Genomic DNA, 15,251 nt, shown 5'->3' with positions numbered 1-15,251 from the left:
CATTTTAAAATCACTTTGAACATTTGGCTTATTTATTGCTTTCTTTATTTCCACATTAGCCACAATCCCCACCCCTAACCCCTACTAGTTTATACACATCCAGTACTCCTAATGGGTCCCAGTATCCCATATTCTCCATTGAACCAGTGCATTATTGCATGAGTGACATAAAAACAGGGAAGCCCAGAATTCCTTCTTTCAGAAGCCTCAAAAGAGGGGTAAGTTTGATAACAAGTTGAAATGCATGATGGGCTATGAGCAGTGTGTTTGTGATGTGGCTTTTCTAATGCTCTTCACCCTCATTATAAGGCTTACTTAGTTAAAAGTAACATGTCAGCCATAAGGTCAGTTTTAGGATACTTTGTTTCATACTATTCAGAAGTTACCAACAGATTAAAAAGAAATTAAAATTGAAATATTCTTTATCACATTTGAAATGCTCATGCCTAAAAAAAGGTGTTATAAAGAGGGTGCTCAGCATGTGTTTGATTTTCATTGTTGTTCACATTCACAAATGTTTTCCTACCATCATGTAACATATATTTTCAGTAATTGATCATTGGATATACGGTTACCACAAAAATCATCTGGCAGATCCAATGTCTTATTTGCTGACTTTGAAAATAGTAGAAGTTGATTACGAGACACTGAACTAAGAAGGAAGAATTTAATTCCTTTTGTACATTAAATGCTATAGCTTATGGTGATGGCAGATTTTGAAATACTGATTTTTTAAAAAAAAACATTACATCATTAATGTGTTTTCTGATTAATTAGTTGCTCTTGTTTGTCCTAGTTTCTTTTGGGTAGAATTATTGAAAAAATTACTACCAAATGCCACAGAGACTTATAAATTAATTTACTAATACAGTGGTATATTCTGCAAATAGAATTTGTCTGGAAGCCAGTAGAAGGGAAATATGAAGTGGTTTCCTAGCAACATTTATGCTGCTAGTGATAAGTGTACTGTTACTTTCCTGTTATGCCAGAAAAGCACAGGCTGCCCAGTTTATGTTGTTTAGTGGGATTTATTCATCCAAATAAGAAGGTAATTGGATGCATTTGGTTGTATATAATTAATAATTTTTTGGTATTTCAAGACAATATGGACCTTGCTATCTCATGTGCATCAAGAATGGTTGACTCTTGTTGTCATAATGTGGAGATCAAGGTACAACAATGCAGTAAAGATACAATTCAGAGGCTCCCTTCTTGTCATTGTGAAGCAGAATGAGTTACAGTTAAAACTTTATTTATCTTAAATCATGTTGTGGCATCTAATTTCAGGCCCCCAGATACCTTGGAGAGAGCCTTCCTAGCACTGCCATTTTTTAGAAGTTCCTCTAAGTGTGTGTGGCATCTCCTTTCCCTTCCAAGCCATTGGATCATAACTGGGTCTGGTTGTGGAGGTAATGCCTCCTCTTCAGTGCTCAGGGAGGAGCTGCCTGGATTAGGGAGTTGGTGGAATGGCACAGGCCTTGATAACACTTGGATTTTGTGGATCACTACAAGTATTGACTCCTGCCTCACCAATCATCACCTTGTAGTACCAGTAGTTCTAGAACCTCTTTTGAAGGGAAAGATCATATAACTACTATAGAGTGCTAATGGAAAATGAAGCCATATCTTTATTGATTTTTAAATATATTCTTCATGTTGTAAAGTTGAATTAATAAATTCTTTAAATAATTTAAATTTAATAATTCTTTAACATTAGGAAGCATCACTAGGGTCCTGCAGATCTAGACTCACTCCAATGTGCCATAATATTAAAGACTTAATCTCTGTAAAATCTTCAAAAATGAGCATTTAATTTACATATATTCTGAATTTCCTTGCAAGCATTTTAACAAAGACCACATTATTGCATATTTTTAAAGTCTTTTGAACTTAAATGTATACTGGACTAGTAATAGATTTTTTTTGAATCTCATTGATCAGTCTTATCTTTATAATATGCAATGATTCAATGCTTAATAGTATGTGATGCTGTTTCCCACGTGTTTTGTCCCTGGAAAATTATTTCCAAGCGGTACTGAAATGCAGAAATACTAAACCATAGAATGATAGAAAGGTTTGGTTTGGAAGGAACCTCAAAGATCAACCCTGCCATGGGCAGGGACCCCTTCCACTAGACCAGGCTGCTCAGAGCCCCATCCAGCCTGGCCTTGAACCTACCAGGGATGGGGCATCCACAGCTCCTCTGGGCAACCTGTGCCAGTGCCTCCCCACCCTCTGAATATAGAATTTCTTCCTAACATTCAATCTAAATCTATCTTCTTTCAGTTAAAAAATGTTCCCCTTTGTCCTATGACCATCTGCCCATGTAAGATGCTGCTCAGTTTGCTTCTGCTGAGCTTTATCTGTGAGTTGGCATCCATCAGCCAGTGAAGCCTCCTGGTCATTTTATTTAACAGGCCCTGTACAGGATGTCAGTCAAGGTGCTGGAGATCACAGACCCAGTGTTCCTCCACTCTGTGCTTCACACAGTTCATTTTCCTGTCATTTTCCAGAGCAAGAGCAGCAACGAGTAGCTCTAGAGTAGGTATTTACAGAAGGTGTAAGCCAGTGCAGCTGTGTTAGCACTGCTGGTACCTGCTGCTGCTTCTCCTTTGACATGTTAACAATTCCAGACAGTGCTAGTGCTTACAGAGGTCTGTGCTTGATGCCACTTGGTACATAAAATATCTGCATTATCAGCAGTGATCTGTAAACCTTAACAGAGTTTTATTGGAAGACTCTTTCTGAAGGGAACAGGAAGTTTGTTGATGTCATTTTGCATCTCTGGACTTCAAGATTCCTACCAAAATACTGTTTGTGAAGGTGCTTTATGTCCCTCATTGCTAGAAATTCTAATGTCATGTATGTACCCCAAGCAGCAGCCTTAAAAATTGCTCAGGGTAAAAGTGAAGTTGAGATACCTGTCTTCTAAGTTGCTTGGTGTTTCTCTGGGAAGGGTTGTCCAAATCCTTAAAAGCATGGTAGAGCTTCAAAATGCTAGGAATGTTAAAGCCAAGATTCAGCTCCTGGCACCCATGTTTTATTTGCTTCTTCTAAGGATAAAGTCTTTACTCTTTAAATGTCTTTATTTTTATCTGGACTAAAACAATTTTAGATAACAACAATGACCCAAATGCTGTTTTCAGAAAGTAAAATTAATTACTTCTGGACTTTAAAAATGTCTGTTTATTCTAGATCTGCTGTGATAGTAGACTAAATACATTGCAAAAGCTACATTTATAAGAGCGAATGCAGTGGATTTTGAGCTATCATTAAAAAAATTTTTGTATATGGCTGATCAGTCCATCATCATCAAATTCTGCTATTTTGTGTAATGTTGGCTGTGTGTGTGTTTCTTTTCCTACAACAGAAGGCTCAGCCCTTTATTCAGAACACTAAAATTCAAAAGTAGTTTAATGAAGTTGTGTGTTAAAATTTTGTAAGTTGAAAGTACCCATTATCACCTAGTATTTTTTAATCAGTAATTCTTAAAGCAATTATTTTATTGTGCTTACAGTAAAATGTATTTTTTATAAATGAAAACTTCAATCCTTAAGTGATTTTTAAAAATACATATTTAGGCATTAGTCACTTTGGTAACTGGTCATTGCATGTGAGTAATTTCCCGTTTCTTTCTGTTTTCAAATGAACTGTGCAGTGGTCGGTGAAGATGGTAAGCCCGTGTGCTGATCTGTCTGCTGTACTTCTGCTGAGATAGCATGAAAATAATCTTCTGAAAGTGTTTCCATATCATAACTGCTTTAAGTCAGGTGCTGAAATACATCTCCAGATTTTCCACTCATATGCACAGTCTTCTTAATCATCCATGCTTTAATGTAAGACTATTAGATTTGTGATCTGGCTGCAACTAAATCTGCAATTTTCGGACTTTTAGAGTTGACCAGTATTCACAAGTTGGTCATGATGGAAATACTTGGTGATTTTTCTTAGTTAGGAAAATTGTTTGAGCAGCATAAAATATGTATGGGAAAAGATTATAAAATTGGTGTGATGAAGAAATACTGAATACTACACTCCTTTGAATTTGGAAGAAAAATATGCAGGGGAGGATCTTTATGCTTAGAAATACAGGAAACTGTTATATTAAATAAAATCATGCCTTAATCAATATTGTATTGCAGGGTAAATCAGTAAAAAGTCACAAAAAAGCCCTCTGTTCTTCTGATTAATTTTTAGGATACTCTGGTTTAAACCAACATGTAAGGAAGACTGATAGAGAGGACATGATTGTATTTTTGTTTCTTTGTGGTGTATTCCACTTAGCAGTGTTTTCTTGGGAGACTTTCTGAAGGGAATAGGAAGTTTGTTGATGTCATTTTTCATCTCTGGACTTAGACACTATATTCTTCTGTATTCTTCTTCCTCCGGAAAGAAAACCCTTGTTTTATTTTGAAAACATATCTTGATTTTCCTTCTTTTACCATGTCTCGTATTCCCTTCTTAAAAAGTAATGAGATTGATTTTACAAGTGCAGAAAAGTTGAGAGGGTGAGAAGATCTAAAGCGAGGGTGTTGGAAACTTGGCATCTGAGCCTAAGGCTTGTGTCAAAATCTGAACAGTCAAGTTTCTGTAAACTTCCTTCTTGACAAAAGAAATGCTGGCCAGTTTGGTTTGCCTCCATGGAGGGTAAGTGGGTTTCTTAGGTTAAAACCAACTTCCTTAGGCAAATGGGATCACAAAAACCAAACAAACCAAAAAAAACAACCCAACAAACCAACCCTTTGGTGAGTAAGACATGTACCGTACTTCCTTCCTAACACTGTCAGTGTCTGTCACCCTGACGGGAAGAGTTTTCACAACAAACTTGCAAGATACATAAAAAAAAAATCTCTTCCCATGCATTTCATACCCAGGCCCTTCTATCCTGCTTATTATAATCCTGGCACAAGTTCTCAATCAAGTTTGCAGGTTTGGGTTCATAAAACAGGTGGTCTTAAATTGGCTGGTTTATGATTTTTTTTTAAAGTTTGGGAAGTAAGAGGGTTTTTTCCCTCCCTGAAGTTTTTGGTTGTTGGTTTTTTGTTTATTTTTTTCCTGTAAAAAAGGTGACTCGGAGTATTTGAGCAAGTTTTGGGTCAAATAAACAAATTTAAGTAATACTTTTGATATTACAAAGGTTTTTTCTGTGCTTTGTGAACCAGTTTTACTTGAGGTAGAATTCATCAGAACTTTGTAAATTTTAATATGTTTTCTAGGATTGCTAAAGTTCTGGAAGAGAACTATAATAGTGCTTTGGAGTGAAGATCCAAAATACAGCATTTTTCTTTTGATACCATCCAAATAACCACAGAACACAGTCCAGAGAAAGAAACAATTTATATATATGTATATATATATTATATACACATCCTAGATTTTTGTTCTGACTCAAATTATTCTGTCTTTTCTTAATCTTCTTTAAGTGCAGTGGATGTAAGAGGAGGTATACGACTTCAGAAAAATAAAGTCTAGAAATTTTGAGTTACCTCTGTGAGCCAACTGCTACAGAAGGCAGAAAGCACCTTGCCTGAGTGACTCCACTCTGGCAGCAAGAATGTGCATTTATTCTGTGCAGTCTTTTGTAGAGCTGTCTGTCAAGTAGAGTTTTTAAGAAGGTCCATCTGCTTCCAGTGAGCACTGTCCATGTGTGGGTATGTCAGTTCAGCTCCCCAGACCTGTGCATGTGGTAGCTTGTTTCATGGGATTTCTGCTTGCAGGGCCCTGCACTAGAAGATTTCAGCCATCTCCCTCCAGAACAAAGACGCAAGAAACTGCAGCAGAGAATTGATGAACTTAACAGAGAGCTACAGAAGGAAACAGACCAAAAGTGAGTGCATTTTTTGGGGGGTTTTGTCATGGTTCTCTCTCTGGTTTTTTTGACATCCTCTACATAAGCCAACAGTGCTCAAAAGCTAGGAGACAGGCTATTAATAACCTTTTAAAGTTGATAGTTTGTTGTATGTAGGTTCTGTTAATATTGCTTCCTTCTGCTTTACTGTAATACTCATTTTGATTCTAATACTGCAAAGGGAGCATTGGCTCTAAAATGGTGTTTTAAAAGATGTGTTTGTCAGTTGAGCAAGATAGCTGCAATTTCGTGCTTTAAGAACAGAACATGACCAGTATTTAGGAAATTGTATACAACAAACAGTATGGAAACAGTACTGGGACTGGACAGGTGAGAGTCAACAGCTGGAGTCCTTGTGTGCCTGTGCACAGCACAAGAAAGGAAAGCAGAAGGCTGAGATGACAGAGTTGAGAAGGATTTAGGCATGGTATGAAGACCAGCAGTTCCTTGTTGCTGTGCTTGAGATCTAATCACAGTTCAGGATCTCATACACATTATTTTAGCTTTAATGAATCAATACTGGTATATTAATTATTGTAATGGTTTGTATGTTTTTAGAGATGCCCTCATCAAGATGAAGGATGTTTATGAAAAAAATCCACAGATGGGTGATCCAAGCAGTTTGCAACCAAAATTAACTGAGACTATGAGCAATATGGACCGTCTTCGGATGGAAATACACAAGAATGAGGTTAGATTCTAAAACAGTTTCTTGGAAAATGTAAATGATCGGTACAACTGTACTTTGCCATACAGATTTTAAATATAACACCCAGAAAAACTACTTGATTGAAGAGTAGACATCCTGATACAGTTTTTGTGGGGTGCTGTATTTTCAAGTTTGTTCATCTAGCCAGAATAAAGATGTACATGATTAAAGATATAAACTGTTCAGAAGAATATATTATAATTCACTTATTCTGAAATTCACATGTAATTAAAGATTTTTTCCTCAGGCTAGTATGGAGCATAGGCTCAGCATAAATGATAGTCATGCTTTGTGTGAAATAATTATGAACTTGACATCTGACTGCAATCTCTGTGTGGCTGTGAACTGTCTGCAGTACAATGCATTTGTTCAGTGTGCTGGTTGAGAATCAATTTTTCTTTGACACCAATATTTGCCTTTTTCCCCCAAGGCCTGGCTCTCTGAAGTCGAAGGTAAAGTAGCAGCCAGAAGCGACAGGCGGCACAGCAGCGACATCAACCACCTTGTCACCCAGGGCCGAGAGAGGTCACTATTCTGTCTCCACTGCTTTAGATCCTGTGCTAGAGTCTGTACAGCTCTCTGCAGATTACAGGAGTGATGGCTGTTACTTATCCTCCCCGAGTGGATCAATTTCCTTTCCTTCTAAAGGAAAATCTTAACTGGTTCTGACTTCTAAAGGTCTCTTCTTGCCATTCTGGTAACATATAAAAATAGTCTAATTGAAACACCTGCTCATTAAATAGCAGTGCCTTTTCAACCTATCTTACTCCATTGCATAAGGCTCACTAGTTTTCCATGTTCTGTGGAGACAGGTATGTCAAATTTATGTTTGTTTCTCAAACAGAATTCAGTGTAAGCTTTTGCTAGAGTTTTTTCAGTATCACCTGACAGTAATATAAGAACTGCTAACAGGAATTGCAGTACAATATCCATGACCTGCCCTTTCTGTGATGCACGGATGTTGTGAGTTTTGGAGCTAAGAACTGCTCAGAGTCCTCATGCTCCCATCATTGCATTGTAGCCCTGAAGGGAGTTACACGGATGATGCCAACCAGGAGGTTCGTGGCCCACCACAGCAGCACGCTCATCCCAACGAGTTTGATGACGAGTTTGAAGATGATGATCCATTGCCAGCTATAGGACATTGCAAGGCAATATATCCATTTGATGGTAAGGTTAACCACGTGCACTGAGATTGACTGTAAGGCATGGATGATTTGTTACAAAGAAGACAGGTAAAATGATTCAAAGCAAATTACACGTGTGAGTAACTAATTGCCTAAAAGATCAATGAAGGTACTTTATAAATTACTTTAATTCATGAGCAGCACTTGTGCTGTTTTAAGATAAATATTAGCACAGCTATTGGAAAATACTCAGCTTTACAAATTGGGACTGGGTTTTTTTCTGAGTCTGTTTGGCCATATGTTCTCTTGCACAGATTTTTCATGCTTCCTGTTTATATATAATTTGGAAACTATGCCTTGGGAAAAAGATGACTTGAAATTCTGTCTGAACAGTAAGAATTCCTTGCCTCTTGTTCTTCCCAGGTCATAATGAAGGCACCCTAGCAATGAAAGAAGGGGAAATTTTGTACATTATTGAGGAGGACAAAGGAGATGGGTGGACAAGAGCTCGAAGACATAATGGAGAGGAAGGCTATGTGCCAACATCATATATAGATGTAACGCTAGAGAAAAACAGCAAAGGTGCAGTAACCTATATCTAACAGTAAAACTGGCAGCTCTCAGTTGTACATTCCCCAGGGAAAATAGTGGAAAAATTGTAAGTTATACAGACTCATGGAAAGAATTACAGGATCAGAAGTCAGCAATGATCTGTCGTTTCCATGGGGAGTTAGCTGTAGTTCTTTCAGAGATGACCACATTAAATTATGCATCTAACACTGGTCTGTAATTTGACCAATGTCTTCTGCTTTCCTGCTTTACAAAGCACTAAATCCAATTCAGCTATTGAAATGAAAAAGACCAAGAGTCCTGCTTGTTCTGTGGAATTCTTAGTTTTTATAGCGAACTGAAAAAATACTTAAGTTTTAAAGATCTCTAAGATTTACTGTTCCCACTTTTATGACTTAAACTGTATTCTTAAAACAGAGATCTTTTTCCTCTAATAACTAACTGAACTCAGTTACTGAAAATTATTAATTTCCTTCCTTAGCAAATACTTGGCAGCTTTCATTTCTTAAACAGGAAAATGTTTTCTGATTCTGAAAGTTCAACAAAAATACTCAGGAAAAAACATTATGATTAAGAAGGACAGAAAGTCCACTGACCTATCTCCTTCCTTTTCAGTACTTGTAATGTAGAATGTTCTGTATTGGACATGATGTCATTGTTTTAACTCTAGATACCTTGAACAAACAAAAAAAGATCACATGTAATGCTTGATGTCTTACTGGAAACTCTCTGCTCCTGATGAGGGAATGATTTTATATTCTCAATCTGTGCCTGTAAACTAAGTCTTTGAATTGTATTGTGTTTAGTCTGAAGACAGTGTCTTAAATGTACAGTAATTATCCTCATTGTTAAATCACTGAGGATTGGAAGCTGCATTGCACAACTTGATTACTGGAAAAAAAAAAAGCTGATTTTGTATTTCTAATGAGAGTTTGTGGCATTAAGTAGAAGGCTAATGTTTAGCCACTGAGAATGGCCTGTTAGAACTGAGCACGCTTCTCTGTCTTCTAAAGGCCTTCAGTAACTTTGTTCTTTTCTTTTTCCTCTTGGACTGCAGGTTCCTGAAGCGGGTTTCTGAGAAAATGGGCGAGATCTTGAAGGAGGTTACATGCAGCTGCTGGGGGGGTGGGGGTGGGGAGGGGAGGGGTACTAGACTGGGAGGCCCAAGGGACAAGCTAGTTGCATGAGTGCATGCAGACATACATTTAGTAGTCACTAACATCTTAGCATCTCCATATATAGGTAAGGATGTACTACAGAATCTTCAATTTGTGCAGGAAAATAGAGTTCCATAACCAGAGCAAAAAGGCTACTGCTCCTAAAATTGCTTTATTTTCATTATCCTAGGTTGTCCCAGGTGCACAAACTATATTTTAGCTTGTGCACCATTTTAATTTTCTCAAAGATGCTCATTTCCCACTCACTTTTATTGGCAGTCATTTAGAGCCCTGTGTCAGTTATCAGTCTGCCTGTGCCACCTCCATGCTCGCCGTTAACCTCCTCCTGCATGCCTAGGACAGTCAGGCATGTTCTGAGTAACACTTTGCCATCATTGCTCATCTTGTTTTGTAACAAATCATTTTCTTTAAATATCTTCAGCACTAGAGTTTCATCCCAGTATCCATGTATGCTGCTATAACAATACCACTGCAACCATCATTACATTCCAGATGTTTGGCATAACTGATAAGCGACTGTAAGGTATTTTGTTAATTTGGGGGAATAATGCATCTCAGCTCTAGCCTACAATGCAATCAAGAGAAACTCCTAGAACTGTGGTCGACCTTCAGCCCTTCAGTAACCTGTTGTGAGCACTGACAGCCTGGAGCACAACCAGAGGATTCACCACTGCAAGTTAATGACTGTTTTCAGAAGTCAACCACTTGCCATTCAACTGCTGCCTTAAACTAGAGTGCCTAAATCTGTTGTTTGCCAACACTACCACTTACAGTATCTCACAAAGGGCTTTGTGTCTCAGCTCTTTCACAGTGCTGCAGCTGCTGAGGTAGCCACGGTAGGTGTTTTCTAGAGCTCTACTTTACTGGATCCATGGTGCATCCATGAATTTTATACATTGAAACGTGTATCTCTTCATTTGACTTTAATATTTTTTTAAAAGATTTTTATGGAAACTGTCTTTTAGTTTTTCACTATGACGTTCCAGTTTCAATTACTGCAGTGCTAGTCCATTTCCAGGTGATGCTTCATTGTATGGACCAGGTGACATTTGAGTGAAACTTCGTAATGATCTTTGTGCACTTTTACTTGTAAACAATTGAAATTTGGATATGTTTATACGTGTAAATATAGTTGTCTGCAGTGCCCCTATTGCTTATGTTGTCTTGCCTCCCATTTGTGGTTCTATTAATAAATACATCATATCTGATTGATTAGGGTGATAAGAATTAGACTAGAGATGGTGGGGGGGAGGGACACTTACATCAACACAAGCTTGTCAACCCAGCCACCTGCTGTTTGCAGTGTATTATGGAATAATAATTAAAACATCCTGTTTTTCTGGGGTCTGAAGCAATATGTGGATGCAGCAGTGCTGGATTCTTTTTCATTTCAGTGTTATTAGGAACTGTACTACCAGTAAAACTGAATTTGAGTGACTTGTGTAGAGGTTTATTCCTTTTGTTATGTATACCACTATTACACAGCTTGACCTAGTGTATTATGGGGCCTATTAAACTCTAAAGTTTAGATTTTTGGAGCTTGTATACAGGGTTATTTATATAATAATGTGACATTACTCAATACTGACAAAACTACTTTGGTAGTTTTTTGGGTTTGGGCTTCTTGGGGGGGTTGTTGGGATTGGGGTTTTTTTCCTTGGTTTTTTTTTTTCCTTTTTTTAAAATTTAGTACTTTTTTATTTTGGAGAAAACTCAGTGATCCTTGTGGGTCCCTTCCAACCCAGCATATTCTGTGATTCTGTAGTTCTGTGAAGAGGAAGAAATGTGATCTGTGTATTTTCTGGTTAAGGGCCTGTGTCTGCCTGGCTAACAGCCTTGGAGGTCAGTAATAACACTTCCTGGTAAAGACTAAATGTTCTTTTCACACTACTGTTTGTTTTTCTGAAACCAGGATTTGCTTCCTTTGGAGGCAGGTTGCTTTCAAGAGGGATAGTGCAACTTGTATGAGGGTTATTAAACATAGGAAAAAGCATTTGTACTTGCACAGCTTATAAATCACTTAGTCTAAAATTCTGAACGTGAGTTGTCTTAAAGAATCAATCAGACATTTTCCAGTGATTTTTTAATCCTTTTTTGTGCACATGTTGATTTCCTAAATGTTAAATGCTTTGTTTAAAAATAGTGTTCTCTGTTGAGAATATTTTCATGGAATAAAAAAAATCTTTTCATGGTCTAAGTAATTAGCTTCCCCTTTTGTCTTCTGTTAAGATTGACAGGCATATGTTCAGTATGAGGTCTGTAAAGTCTTGTTCTGGAGGTCAAAACCTCTGCTGTGATTGTGATTGTAGCTAGCAGGAACAGATCTGGTGCTGGTTTTGTTGTCATCCTACTCCAATACTCCAGTGCTGTAAGAACCAGGCTTACTGGACCAAGCACATGCAGCTATGACTTAAATATTTGTACAACATCTCAGGACAACCCTTTGTCACCAGTTCTGTATATAACAAAGTGGGATTTGTTGCTAAGACTCTTTGTATAATGAACTGTGTGCATGGTGCTTTCCTATAAAAAAGTGGTAACACCTTATGCTTTATCTTCATCCAAGGAAAAAGTGCTTACCAAAATGATTCACCTCAGTAAATGAAGCAAGTTTAATACATACATACACCCACATTTACTCATGTCTGAAAGCATTTTAATTATCTGGATTGTTTGTTCTTGCCATTTCATCATTCATTCCTGGCAGCATAGCTGTTGTGCAGGCCCCAGCAAAAGCTGAAGTACTACAGAGGCTGTCTTAAAAAAAAGGGGAAGTTGTCCCAACATATACACAGCCTGCTTTCATAGGCACAGGAAAGTCTGAGCCTTCTGGTTACAGATAAAGGATCATTTCTGCAACTTGCAGTGTTTCTGTGATTTGTAAATATGCAAATTATTTTCCATAAAGATACACTTCACAATTCTATCTACAGTGGTTTTTATATTCATTAAAGGACTATTATACAACAAATTTCCTGCCATGTCAGATAATTAATCTATTTTATTTACACTATTTGCTTCTTCTTAATATTAAGATGCCAATGCCCTTACTCCTTGGCATCACTTTGGGGAAATAAGGGGATGTTTAGAGCGACCAGTAAATGACTTGGTGACACAGTAAATAAATAATTTGTTTAGAAATCAGTAGTTTTAAAACAAGTGTGCATTGTGCAGTTAAAAGTTCTAAACATCTTGTGAAATGCAAGAAGTTTGTGCAGTATCAAATTGCCGTAAGAATGCTAAGGTTATTTCAAGTATATCACTTAAATAGTGTTTCCAGAGTCTTATATACTTAATTGTTCCACCACCTTCACTGGAGGGGGTTCCAGTTTTCGGGAAAGTGCAGTTAAGATCCGGCTGAATTTCTCGTATCTCTCACTTTGATTAACTTGCGCTCCTTTGCTGCCCCAGAGCAATCTCATTTGAAATTCTGTCTTGAAGATTTCACTCAGCTCTTCATCTGGCTGGAAACCTAGCAGGTAAAAAGAATCCCACAGTATCACCACCAGGAAAATTTTTTTATTCTGTAGAAATGGCTTTTAAACTGTCTTCTCTCCAAATAAGCTGCACTGGGCTCTGTTTGCACAATGATTTTAACAAGCTCATAAAACAGTGAAAAAACTGTTCCAGCTTTGACATTCTAGTAACACTGATGGGTCTAAGGACACAGGCATAGGCTAGCCTTGCTCACTTCTAATGTCTAGAATTGTCATTGCAGGCAGACCTTAAATATCATTACTGATGTGTACATGCTGCCTGCAGAAATTGCTGTATTTTTCCCCGCTCCCTTCCCTTTTCCACTGCAAGTTTGAACAATAAAGTCACATTGTTAACATGCTGCTGCTTTCTGGCCACAAGTGGTCACGATCTCAGTGCTGCAATTTGCACTGTTGTAAAGACTCTTAGGCTGGTGTTTTAACTGTAATAATCAGAGTGGGAATTTTATATTGTACAGAAGAGAGGAAGTTATCCTCAGTCTGCACTGTACTTCTGTTCAGTTGCCAGAAGGGTCAGCATATTGAGTCATGAGAACTTCGAGTATGTTTAGCAAAAATGCTGCTGTAGTGATGAGTAAATTACTGTCTGCTTTTAAACAATATTAATGTTGTCCTCAGACTGAATTTCCTGCAGGACACTTACTGCTCTCCCAGCTCCTTTCAAAGAGGAGGATTTCTCTCTCTGACCTGCAGGGGCCTGTGGGCAGGCACCAGCCCAGCTGGGCTGGCAGAACCAGCCTCCCTCTCTCTCTCCTACCTTGCAGCAGCTGCTGTGCCCTCCGCCGGAAGGTCTCGGCGTGCTGCGCCATCAGGCGTGCTGTGCCCAGGTGCCTGAGCATAATTTCACCACTTTGGTCACTGCTTTCCCACAGCTCCATGCCTTCAAAAATAACAGCTTGGCGCTCCAGCAGGGTAACAAGAGGCATCAGCAGTGGCACTGTTATGTTGTTCTGTGGAGCACTGATAGTTTCTGGAATAGAGTAATGATCATACTTTTCATATCATCACACATTATTGTTAATTGAAGAAGGTATTGTAACTGCAGTGTCCTTTTTTAAGTTGGAAACTACTATTTGTCTTCCATCTTTCAAATGGAGGACAAATAGCCTTCAAAAACCTTACCTTAAATATACCTGTCATACCAAGTTCAAGTGAACTGGTTAGGGAAGAAGACCAACACCAATTGGTGTTGGAACGGTGCATTTGCTAGAGGGGAAAGTCCTGCTGAATTGCTGGACAGTAGCACAGATTTTAAACATTTTCAAAATTGGTCATTCCAATAAAAAATATCCAAGCAGCTAGAAAGTTTTCACTATCTACCTGTTCTCTTGGAGAAATGTTCTGAGAAATTATTTTCTCTGCCTTGTGTCCCTTTAGAAACTAGAGCTACAGTGAATCTGGCACAGGGGCACCTTATCTGACAGAATTACCTAACCTGTTCTTTTTATTTGAGGATTCATCCTCTGATCTAATAGACAAAGCTAATAAGCAAAATCTGCCAGAGGAGAGGTTTTTTTTCCTGTTTTTTGGCAAGATGATGCAATGTGTCAGTTTCTGCTCGACAGAGAGGAAGTAAGGATGTGGGAAGAATGTTCTATTCTGCAGGGATACAGGCAACACAAACACACACTGATGTTTGGCTGGCATACTCTGCTTCTGTTCATAATCATATGGCATTACACAAGTTTACATAATGTTAAGGTGCAATGCACAGCTATAGAAAGAGCAGCTGTCTTATCTCCCCCCACAGGAAATCAGTAAGGAGAGGGTTAAAATGCCAAATCGAAACCCATGTCACTCATACTCACTAGTCCACTCATCTTGTCCTTCATGCAAAGCTTTGCAAGATGGTTTCAGCTGTTTTTCATACATGATGGCAGTCTGGGTATAACAGTGTCTTAGAGCCGTCCAGGTTTGTTCTAATCTGCTGACCTGTTCATGCAAAAGAGAGAATACCCATTACTGGGTCCACAGCAGGAAAAGTACACTGCTAGCCACAAAGTCATAGAATAGCCATGAAGACACTCCTGATGTTCTCTCTAGTCTTGAAGAAATTGCTCAAATTAAATAAACCATCAAACAACTCCACATTTTGGAACATAAAGAGAAACAGATTTTTACCTGTGGCATTTCCAGTGCTTTCATAATAGCAGAAAATCCATATAAATCCCCTAGTGACTCCTTCAACTCCACAGCAACTTGGATGATCCTGTTTAATGTTGCTGCTCGATCTTCTACATTTCCTGTGCAACCCAAGATGTCAACAGCTATTCCTATTGCCATGGTATTGTGCCTGTAAGCGAAACGATTCATGCAACCAAT

General features: G+C 38.2%; 2 protein-coding genes across 14 annotated transcripts in view; one reads left to right on the top strand and one right to left on the bottom strand.

The window, feature by feature from the left end:
- The window catches only part of FNBP1L (formin binding protein 1 like), a 52,887-nt gene extending 41,254 nt beyond the window's left edge, over nt 1-11,633 (top strand). Inside the window, exons 10-17 of one of the 4 annotated variants that reach the window (XM_071436267.1) lie at nt 60-218; nt 3,659-3,673; nt 5,718-5,827; nt 6,407-6,539; nt 6,988-7,082; nt 7,579-7,727; nt 8,108-8,266; nt 9,312-11,633. In XM_071436267.1, coding sequence (XP_071292368.1) covers nt 60-218; nt 3,659-3,673; nt 5,718-5,827; nt 6,407-6,539; nt 6,988-7,082; nt 7,579-7,727; nt 8,108-8,266; nt 9,312-9,319 — 828 coding nt within the window. In that variant the 3' untranslated portion in view covers nt 9,320-11,633. Of the gene's footprint in view, nt 1-59; nt 219-3,658; nt 3,674-5,717; nt 5,828-6,406; nt 6,540-6,987; nt 7,083-7,578; nt 7,728-8,107; nt 8,373-9,311 lie in introns of those variants that run through there. The other 3 variants (XM_071436270.1, XM_071436268.1, XM_071436269.1) reach the window with 3 other exon arrangements.
- Nucleotides 11,634-12,020: 387 nt separating this feature from the next.
- The window catches only part of BCAR3 (BCAR3 adaptor protein, NSP family member), an 80,552-nt gene continuing 77,321 nt past the window's right edge, over nt 12,021-15,251 (bottom strand). For all 10 annotated transcript variants that reach the window (XM_071436257.1, XM_071436256.1, XM_071436255.1 and 7 more), the window contains 4 exons: nt 15,051-15,222; nt 14,738-14,861; nt 13,687-13,899; nt 12,021-12,904 (listed from right to left, as the gene is read on the bottom strand). In XM_071436257.1, coding sequence (XP_071292358.1) covers nt 12,717-12,904; nt 13,687-13,899; nt 14,738-14,861; nt 15,051-15,222 — 697 coding nt within the window. In that variant the 3' untranslated portion in view covers nt 12,021-12,716. The remainder of the gene's footprint in view (nt 12,905-13,686; nt 13,900-14,737; nt 14,862-15,050; nt 15,223-15,251) is intronic.

Source organism: Agelaius tricolor, unplaced genomic scaffold, assembly GCF_023055355.1.
Source record: "Agelaius tricolor isolate 1412-34295 unplaced genomic scaffold, bAgeTri1.0.p SCAF_11, whole genome shotgun sequence".
Classification (NCBI taxonomy): Eukaryota; Metazoa; Chordata; class Aves; order Passeriformes; family Icteridae; genus Agelaius; species Agelaius tricolor.
The sequence above is the reverse complement of the archived record's forward strand: the minus strand, read 5'-3'. Positions and strand labels throughout refer to the sequence as shown.